The 10,958-nt window shown below is 40.7% G+C and overlaps 1 protein-coding gene across 1 annotated transcript; it reads right to left on the bottom strand.

The window, feature by feature from the left end:
• Positions 1-8,623: 8,623 nt before the first annotated feature.
• LOC140852623 (cytochrome P450 86B1-like) lies at positions 8,624-10,574 on the bottom strand. The gene is made up of 2 exons (XM_073246126.1): positions 9,534-10,574; positions 8,624-8,989 (listed from the first exon to the last, which is right to left on the bottom strand). Exons 1-2 carry the CDS (start codon positions 10,572-10,574, stop codon positions 8,624-8,626), a joined length of 1,407 nt encoding a protein of 468 aa, XP_073102227.1.
• Positions 10,575-10,958: the final 384 nt, after the last annotated feature.

The following is a 10,958-nucleotide window of genomic DNA, read 5'->3' as shown; positions in this document are numbered from 1 at the left end:
TATAAAATATGCATGTACGAAAATTTAATGGATCTACATTTTTCCAAACTATAAATCGTGCAAAACATTGAGCATTACAACAATATATTTTTGAATTATTTGATGCATAAATAAATCTTCAAAAATATAATTTTTAGTTTCAGAGTAATTTTTATGATGTGGATCACAACCTTCTGCATGGGTGTGAAATCTCCATCGTCGATTTTAAATTAATAGAATGCGTGTCCAATAAAATTATAAAAAATATTTTCAAAAAATTACGATAGATTAATGTTGTGAAAAATTTTCCATCTCATCTTCAGTCTCCTGGAGACCTCCTTCCTTGGTTGTTCCATTTGATGGCAAGAGAGGAGAGGAGAGGAGATGGAGCCGGGACGCCGGAGATGGTGGTTTCGACCATGGGAGGGCTCCCATGACGCGGCCCTCTCCCTCGCCGAAGAGGAGGGCTTGGATTCCTCCCTTCAAAGCTTGGAGATAGCAAGGCATTCCTCACCCCTTTCCCCCCTGTATCCCCTTCGCTTGGTTCTTTTTGCCTTTAAATTATGCTCATTTGATGCTGCCGCCTGATAGCCCAATTATATCATCTTTTTAATGGATGCTCCTGCGCATTGGTTCGATTCCCATTTGGTATGCTTGGTTGATTTGAGGTTGTTGATAATTGCGCTCTTCGGTCGTCAAATATGTCTAAATTTTGAAGCTGTATGTTTCCACCGGTCACTCCACTTACATGAATTAAGGTTTTCGCTTTTACCATCATATCATTACCTTGGAATTTACTAAGAGATTTTTAATGCACGTTGTCTGTGGTTGTGTGAAGTTGTTTGTAGCTCTTGAGAACTTATTCCTCTAAATGAATGAACACAGCAGATTTCCACAGAATCGTTAAATTGGTTTAGTAGGTACTTTTTAGATTAAATTGCAAAGCCCCCACACTCGCCCAACAAACCGTTTATCTCCTGTGAAAGATCGAAGTTGCCCTTGAGTGGGGACGAGGATACATACGTTTTCTTATGTCCTTCACTGGTTATGTCACTTAAGGTTATTTTGATTCATTATTTATTTATTTTTTTCTTTTTCTGATGTGGTAGTTGAGTCCCATTTAAAGCTACATGGTTTGACTAACGTGTTGTTAAGTTATGGGTTGAAGTATTGGATAAAAATCATACTATTGGAATCATTTACAAGGCTTTTGTAATTTACTCTGATTTTTATTAGCCTACAAAATTAAAGTAGAAGGCCGTATATGTCTTCTGTCAGGTAAATCATCTGTTATTGTACCACTTGGCTTCTGGGTAATACACTTACAGTTACATGGAGGTTTCTGGACATTTGAATGACCCATAAGGAGTGGTGTATTTTTTTCACTTCGTGTTTTCAATTTTTGGAGCATTTCTTCTGCATGAGCATGTGTTAGTTAATTTGTTTTGTTTCAGGAATTGCTCAATGTTTTACATTTGGTGCAAGTAAGAACCAATACTAGATGATCCTAAGATATTACCATGATAGGGTTTATCAAAGCAAGCATATTTAAAGAAAAAAGGAAAGCAAACTACAATTAATCATTTCCATGAGAAACTTTTCAAACTGAAGGATTTGATGAAGACAAAGGTCGGTAAGTGAAAAACATGAAACTTGCTCTATATACTATAGAGAATTCTATAGATAACAAGCAATAGGCATGAAGATCTTTTGAAGTATCCCTCTACTTGTGTGCATAGATATAACTATGGAAGACAGATAGAAATATTAGTTTTAAGAGGTGTTGCATCTCATATATAAGATTCAATTTCAATTTTTGCATAATCTGATATAACAAGTAAGGCTATCAATTTCAGAATACAGATAATTGGGGTTTCTTGGTCCATGAGCATTTCAGTTCGTGTCGACATGCATTGTTACAATTATACCTGTATTCATGTCCATATGCATATGCTATCTGTAGAATTTTCTAAATTCAAGTCAATCTATTCTTGTACTGTAGTTGTTCTAGCATCGTTTGTTATCTTTGGACTCCACCCCTCTACCTTCAAAAGAAAAGCAGCTGTCAGTGACCCATAACTTGAAACTGACAATTAACCTATCCTTTGTAACTTTGTTGCATCCTCATGTTGCCTTTGACCATCCTTATTTGCTAGTTCTCAATTTTAAAACCAGTGATGGTGTTCTACTGTCATTCTTGTTTGTTCTAGTGTAGGGTGTATGCTTGAGTGCATAGAGAACATTCAAGGTCCTCTTTACTGTGCTTAACTGGGAAAAATTTCAGGCTAGTAAAGTGAGAGCAGAGAGAAGCCACAAGTTCATGCAGGATTTCTTAGTAGAATTCTATGAGTAATGGAGTGGCAGAGCTTGAATTGAAATTCTCCCACCTTTCCATGAGTATATAATATTCTTCCAGCACTTTTGAGGTATAATTAGTGAAGGAGTCAAACTTTTTACGAATGTTTCTGTTGCTTATAAAAGTCTTTGTTGATGTCACTAGCTATTTTTTAATTTAAAATCAAAGATCTTTTTACTCTTCAATCTTATTATTTCAGCATCTAGTGAAATTTGCATAGTTGCTTGATTTTCACAGAACCAGGACAGAATGATAGTCTTACACAATTAGGTGTGAATATATCTTTGGTGACAGAGACTTACGCAACTCATTTGGACCATGTCATTGTTTTCAAGAATAATAGTTATTTCTCTGACTGATGTACAATTTAGTTGGTCTTTGTGGATTGGATTGCATCTGGTTTTATTTGTAATAAGGAAGTAGCCTAATTTATTAGGAAGAGAGTGAACATTTATTTGTTCCTGCAGTAGATAGTTGTGGACCAGGACATGGGAGATGCACTTAGGTGTTTCTTAATTGCCCAAAACATTGAGGAGTTTCTGAAGCAGTTCCATTACCTTAGGTACTGCCAAAAAGCCGGCATGAGGACAGAAGAATGTCTAACCTGTGAGGTTTATTTAATTCAGTTTAGAGCACAGCATTAATACTACACTGAAGGAATGGTATGATTTGCCTCAAAGCAAAGGGAAGTCATATACATTTTATTTGTTGCATAACTCATAAATAGGCAATTGTGTAAATGAACATGCTATTGTATTCAAGAAAGGAACTCTTTTTGGCAAGGAGAAAATATACTTGCTTTTGTATCATAGTTACATGAACAAGATTTTGTGCTACATGAAGAGTAACATCCAAAGGTATGAATGGATTTGACCAAAAATCTGATAAATAGATATGTCTGAAGGTTGTGGTACATATGGCTGCAAAAAACCTTCTAACATCTGCATAATAATTGAAGAGCATTTGTTATCTGGAAGCCAACATGGATAAATAATTTTGGTTTCTCTCGCACACAATTTGTACGGTTAATGTGCATTTGACGGTTCTTAAATCTGAACTTTTGTTTCTTTGTTTCTTTTTGGCACAAAACTTTGACACTTTTAAAGAAAATATATTATATTGTCTTGTGAGGGAAGTTATATGGATGGAGAAAGGGATACATCATAGAAAGAGACAGTTTAATGAAAATTAAAAATCCAATTTTTTTTGCAATTTCATAGTTTTTCAAAGTACTTTCACTTACCTCTCTGTAAACCATAATTGCCATGTGAGCTGTGAAGACAGTGATGGGGCAATCCTGCACTAAAGAGATTGTTGGGAAGCTGTCATGTGATCGTCACAGGAGAGTTAAGGGAAATGCACTTATTGGCAAGTCAACATGGTGTACTGTTATGATTGTGATGGTCTAGTTACCAAGGCAAGCATTCAGCTTTCAATAAATAAGTTTTTAGATTTTGGTTGTGTTAAATTACATCTATGATCAATTAATTTATGCCTGATAAATTTTGTTTATTGGCAAGATACTGAAGCATGCTATACAATGTTTTATAGCTGCATTGTTCCACACTATCATCTTGATTTCCTACATGTATTCATTTATTGTTTATGTGTTTTCGTGTGTTTTCTTTTCCTTTTGTTAATTCATTATCTTTTTTACTCTTTTCTTTTCCTAGTTTCATGCACTTCTTCAGACTTATCATTATTTCTTTAGAACTAATGCGTTCCCCAGATGTTAAGTTGTTGGAATCGTGAACTTGGATGAATCTTGCAACGTGCTTTGGGCTGTTCTGTCTGACTTGGTCATGTGAAGAGGGTTTTCGAACTCGGTGCTGACTCAAAGCCAAGTTCCAATTCCATGTTATGCACTTTTAGCTGCTTAGAGAGCCAAAACTGAGCTTGGATTCGCATGTCGTCTATTATTTAGGCATGGCTCTGCATAAGCCTTCTTCTTTAGTTGAATTTGCTTGAACTGCTAATTCAGCCACTCTTGGGGTGAGTTCTTGTTATTGACTCTAGACCTCAACTAATATAGTTAAGCAGAATAGAACCCATGAGCTTGTTTTGGCTGAAAATGAGAGTGACAGAATCTGATCTGGACTCATCAATATGCCCGAAATTGACCGGAATAAATGCTTTTTTTCCCTTTTTATTTGAATCAGTTTGGATCAACCCAAAATCAACCCCATTGTAAATTGATGGGTTCAGATTTAGCCCCCAGATCCAATAGGTCATCAAGGGAGAACTGGTTAGGAACCAACTGGATCCTGGATCCAACATTTTTGATGGTTCTCTGACTTGTGATTTGTTTTTTTTTTTTTTTTTTTTGAAAAAAAGGATTATAAAGAGTGATGGACAGGATGGGTCGCAAAGTTTTGTAATATAGGGTTGCATTTTAGCTCGTTCAATTCTTAATTAGTTTATGATTATTATTTATTCAGAATTTCTAAATTTATCATGATCATGATAATATCTTTAAAGTTAAATTTGACTTTGTTGTTTCTATTCTTTGCATACTATATTTTTCTTTATTTTTTAGTTATATGCATGCTTGAAGGGCAAAAACTTCAACGAGGTGAGGGGTGGGTATGGTTTTATATAAAATAAATGGGTTGTGAATGGATTTCTTTTTTCAAAATTTTAAATGGGTTGGAATGAATTTTTTTTTTTTGGTAAAGACGGTGCATTCAAACAATCTGTGTGTGAATATAATTTAAAGAATCAGAAAATAAAATATCTCTAAGACAGTCTGGGATTATTCTTCTTTCAACCCACAAGGACTCTCCCAAGTGCTCTGCAACATAGGATGCCATCAGTCGGCTACAATATTCGCCTCCTAATAGGCATGCCTGGCCACCCACCTATGACAGTCCAATAATAGTAGAAAAATATTATGCAACAGGGGTAAGCATAACCACCATGGGTACATCCTTGAATCCAGATCACCATCGTAGCCGAATCACCTTCAATGATGAGATGGTCAGCCCCAAGAGTTCGTCTAGCATGCAGAATCTCAGTCTAAGCAGCACGGAGTTCCGCCTCAAGAATTATAGATGTAAATAAATATCTTCCCTCTGCTACAACAATCCTGAAATTAGGTCCACGGATTATAAAGCCTGCCCACCCTGTCTGTCTCGAACACTTCCATCAAAGTTGATCTTCAAGTACCTCGGAAGAGGGGGCTCCCAAATAATGAACATCCGTCGGGTTACTACACGAGCAGAGTGAGAGTCCCAGATCTCTCAAGGTCTGAAGGTCACATCAGTCACCTCTACTGTTAAGAGATAAGCTCTATTTAGAATAAATCTTGTAGAGCTTCTTCTAGACTCAAAAACCAGACCATTCCTAGCAAGCCAGATGTGATAGGCCGTATAAGCAGCATAACGAACCACCACACTAGAGACATCTCCCTCCGCACTCCTACAAAGATACTCTAGGAATGCTTGAGCCGGAGCTACCATCTGGAGAAAGTGCTGGTGCAGACCGTTGAGGTGCCAAATCCGTCTGGCCCTTGGGCATAGAAATAAAATGTGCTCCGTAGTCTCTTCCTCCAAGTCACGACATGGGTAGATCGGCTGGATCTCCATACCACGGCCCCTTAGAGTGGATCTTGTCAGAAGCCGACCCCAAGCCACCTTCCAAAGAAAGAGGCTCACCCATGGATGCACCTTTATCCTCTAAATCCACCTCGCATCCATCTGTCTTGATGGTCCCTTCCAACATAAACAATAAAGATCCGCCGTTATTGCTCTCGGAGAGCAAGAGTGCCTCCAGACTCGGACATTCAAACTACTATGGATCGGCACAAGAAGGGCCAATATCCGTTCACCCAACTACTCCCCAAAAAAGTGAGCCATCACCACTGGATCCCATCCACCACCATCTGCACTGAAGAGGTCACTCACCACCATGGTGCCCCTTACCTCATAACTAATGAAGGTCGACCATCGGCTAAACGAAAGATCGTCAAGCCACTGAACATCCAAAAGCCGCATAGATTGACCATCACTAATTAGTCACCGCATTTGAGTAATGACCTCTAGAGCACGTGCATAGATCTCCCACCACATGAAGGATGCACCTTGGCCAGGCTGAATCTCCTCACCTATATTCCAAGATCCGTATCTAGGCCTCATCACCGTGCTCCATGGACTCTCTGGGTCTAGGAGAAATCTAGCTGTGTGTCGAGCAATCAGGACCTCTTGCCTTGCGATCAGAGATTGAATACCAAATCCTCCATCTTTAAGTGGTTGACATACCACCTCCCACACCAACAGACGCATACCACCCCCACCTCCCAGTCTCGAACTTTATAAAAAATTTTGGAAAAGCTGCTCTAATCTACCAACCACAGTCCTGGGCAACACAAAATTTGAGAGGAGATAAACTGGCATGAAGCTAAGAACAAATCTCATGAAGGTGACTTTTTCCATTATAAATTGGGTGCAAGCCTACCATCCCTCCAGCTGCTCTCAGATCGTAGTCTCCACACCAACACAATCTGCCCTCCTTAGAATACAGTCTATAATAGGAACATCTAGATACTGTAAGATCCCACTATGCTCTCCAATCCTTAGGCTTTTTCTGATTATGTAATGAATATGAGCAGGTGTCTTGGGGCTAAAAATCACAGTAGATTTGGAGAGATTCATCTTCTGACCAGATGTGCCACAATACTCCTCTAGAATCCTTTGGAACCTAGCCACGTTTCAGATGGTTGCTCATCCAACCAACATACAATCATCTATAAAAAGTAGGTGCGAGATCGGTTGGGTCTCCAGGGCTGATACGTAGGGGTCAACCATCGGCCCTTGGGCCGCAGCACGCAAAGCTCGCGAAAGGACATCAGCAAATATAATAAAAAGATAAAGAGATAGGGGACAACCTTGTCGCAGTCCAACCATAAATTGAAAAAATGTCGAGGCTAACCCTTTGATGAGGAGCGCAAAGGAGGGGCTTTGAATGCACTTCAGAATCCACCCAATCCAGCAAGGATGGAATCCAAAGTCTATGAGGGCTTCTTCCAAGAAACACCAGCTCATGCGGTCATAGGTCCATTCCATATCAAGTTTGATAACCACAAGACTGTGCCAGATGGAGGCATGTCAAACATCATATATGAGTTTTTAGGTGATGAGAACATTATCAGAGATACTGCGGCCGTCAACGAAGGCCCCCTACTCCGGGCAAATCAGATGGAGAAGATGAGGCTTCATCTTAATGACCGTTAGCTTTGCACAAATCTTGTACAAGATTGTACAGAGACTGATTAGTCTGAAATAACTTGGCTCCGAAGCATTCTATCTCTTTGGTATTGAGGTGATGAAGGTCTGCTTCCATACTATAGACATGCGATCGGTCATAAAAAACTCTTTCACAGTCGCCATAATCTCTGAGCGGATTATAGGCCAGTATCTCCTATAGAAGAGAGAGAGGAAGCCATCGGGTCCTGGGGCTTTGTCCTCAGCCATGGACCACACAACTATTTGCACCTCCTCCTCAGTCACCTCACAAAGGTCTTTATTCTCCTGAGCAGTAATCAAACTATTAGGAGGGGGAAAACGACTAACCCGATCCATGCCCAACTCCATCATCTACCGTGATCGAAAGAATTGCACTACCTCATTTCTAATTTTGTTGTTGTCCGTCAGCCACTGCCCCTAGTATCTCTAAACTTGTCTCATAGGTCTTGCCTCTCTATCCAACAATCAGAGGTTCTGTTTTGAATCTTGGATGGTGCATCCATAGATATTGGGATCTATGTAATTTTTTGAGAAAAAAATTATAAACAAGTTAGTTGCGGCTTGAGAATATTCTGAGTAACTTTCTTGACCTAACCTGAATCCATTCCTTCCCAGCTCATTGCCACCCTAAGCTGAAGGTGTAACTGGACGGACCAACTCAACTATAGATTCATGCCTGTTAAGCTTAACATGCTCACCTCCAAACATAAAAATAAAAAAAAGGAGTAAAAAACAGAAACTAAGGGCAGAACATATTAAATCAACTTCATATTATCAGTAGGATATCTTGCAAATTATTACAGACATCAACACCAACCTTGCATATCCATAATACAGCATGGAAATAGGAAGACAGATTTTTCACACCATTTATTGCTTTATCTAGAAAACTTTATCTGCCTTGATAACAAGAATTTCTTACATGAGAAGTTTGGATCTCTCTCTTCTCATGTGTCACTTTTTATTACCTTGGCTAGAAATATTTTGCATATACCCAAGAATTTGAAGTAACATAAAAGCATGAGCACCTTCCATGATAAAGTTGGATTTATCTTTTCTCAAGTATCACCTTTAATCCATGCTTCATGTACGCAGTCAGTGCCAATTTTGGGACCACCGGATGGTTTGGAAATACCTTAACATGATAGCGGTAGATGATGGAAGCCACAACAAACTTCATCTGATAGTATGCGAAGTCCTTCCCCAAGCACAATCTTGGCCCTCCATTGAAGGCTGGGAACTTGGACCAAGATTCACTCACAAATCGCCCATCTTTGAGCCATCTTTCCGGCTTGAACTCCCTACAGTCTTCCCCCCATATGCTCTCCATTCTGCCCATGGAGTAGAGGGAGTACATCACCTTTATTCCTTTCTTCAGTGTGGTCCCATCTGGAAATACCTCATCTTCTGTCACCTGACCAAATTTAAGAAACATACAGCATTAGTCTGAGGAAACTTATATGTAGCACCCTTTATCTACCAGCAGACCCCTAAGCCTGCTAGAACATGACCTCCTGTCCTTGTTTCAATGCATGCTAAAGTAATTCTGCTTGCATGCACTTACAATCCATTACCATTCATGCATATGTATCACTGCTGAATTAAAGACTTATTACTGCATGTATGTGCATGAATAAAACTACCAAAAATGGATGCATGGCCATGTCAGGGCATGCATTGCATGCTTGTAGCTATACATGCACTGAAATAAATCAGTGGTAATTAACTTTAGAGACTCATCAGTCATAATTTACTCCATTCATGATCCTGCATTAACTAGGATTCTCCGTGGTGCATGGGATGCATGGTGCTGTGCAGCTCTCGATAGCCACCATCATTAGAAGATGGATGGCATTCAAATAAGATGGACACGGTGCATGTTGTTTGATGGCCGTCCATCTTCCGAGGGCTGCACAGCACCCATGCACCATGGAGGATCCATACTCCATCTTGCATACCTCTTTGAAATCCACTGGCACTGATGGGTACAGCCTTAAAGCCTCCGACAGAGCTGCCTGTAGATACTCCATCCTCTTCACCTCCTCTGGCCTAAATACCAAAGTATTCTCTCCTTCCCCATTGCCACCATATCCTCTCTCCTCTACTATTCGCCTAACCTCCGCAAGGATTTCTTCCTCCACCTCTGGATTCTGGTCCAACAACCAGAAAAACCAAGCCAAAGCGACCGACGATGTGTCCCTCCCTGCCAGTATAAAATTCATGCAGAGATCCCTCAGGAACTTGTCAGAGAATGCATTCCCATTCTCATCCTTGAGCCTTATAAACACTGTCAACAGATCAGACCTTGACTTGTCACCAGATAATGATGATAGCTCTGCCTTCCTCCTCCGAATCACCTCATAAGTAAATTCATCGACTTCCTTCAGTGACCTCTTGAGCTTCCCTTCACCCCCAACTCCCAAGTAGTACATGGCTTTCCACAAGGCTGTTGGGGTTATAAACCGGAGTGCGATGACCTCTGTAATGTTCTCGAAGGCCTCGGCAAAGGGCATCTTTGGAAGCCCCAGACTCAGGCAGCCCAGATTGATGCCCATGGTAATCATGCAGACGTTGTCGAATGTCAGCCTAAGTAGCACGTCTTGTAGATCAAATGGGATGTTGACCAAGGACTCGAGCACTGGTAGAAGCCTCAAGTGAGTGAGCTCAATTACAGATTTGGCCATGGCAGCTCGGAGCTCCGCTGAGTGCAACTGAAGGCTCGATCTCTTCCTGTGGTGGTGCCATGCCTCACCATCGGTGCTGAAGATGCCGTGCCCGAGCATGTCACGGACGAGGCCCTGGATGTACTCCCCCTTGGGAAAGTTGGCGAACTTGGTCTTAAGAATATACTTGAGGTTGGCGGGGTTGGCAGTCACAACACACTGAAGGTTGCTGAGCCATGGACCTTGGAAGGTGAATGTGCCATTTGTTCTAACAAGCACGTCCGTAGCCCACTCGTAGGCATTGCCTCGAATGCCGACGAGCAGCGAGGGAAGCATCCCAAGGACAGGCCATACGGCAAGGCCATGGCGCCTCCGCTGGCAAAGGGAGTGGATGATTACAAAAGTTGATGAGGCTAAGAGCAAACCTCCAAACGGGATCTCTGACAAGATCTGGAGGAAACAACCAGTAATGGTGGCATCAGGGGTGTGGAAGAGGGTGGTGTGGTGGCTGGAGTTCATGATGTTGATGGAGTGGAGGGTTGCCAAGGAATGTGGATCCAAGAGGAGCCTAGGAGGCATGTCGGTATAAACATGCATGAGGCAGCATTAAAGTATCTTAATGGAAATTGACAGATAAGGAACATTATCCTCACCTAACCATGCATTGCACTGTAGTTTGTTGCAATCTTTAAAGAGTATATGAATCATATTGCAAATGAT

Source organism: Elaeis guineensis, chromosome 11 (assembly GCF_000442705.2).
Source record: "Elaeis guineensis isolate ETL-2024a chromosome 11, EG11, whole genome shotgun sequence".
Classification (NCBI taxonomy): Eukaryota; Viridiplantae; Streptophyta; class Magnoliopsida; order Arecales; family Arecaceae; genus Elaeis; species Elaeis guineensis.
This window is presented reverse-complemented; position numbering and strand designations above follow the sequence as displayed.

Excerpts from the sequence above, each read along its gene's own strand:
- LOC140852623 (XM_073246126.1), bottom strand. The coding sequence starts at position 10,574 with ATGCTTCCCTCGCTGCTCGTCGGCATTCGAGGCAATGCCTACGAGTGG. Across the intron at positions 8,990-9,533 it reads TGCCAGTGGATTTCAAAGAG|GTGACAGAAGATGAGGTATT; the intron begins GTATGCAAGATG and ends AAATTTGGTCAG.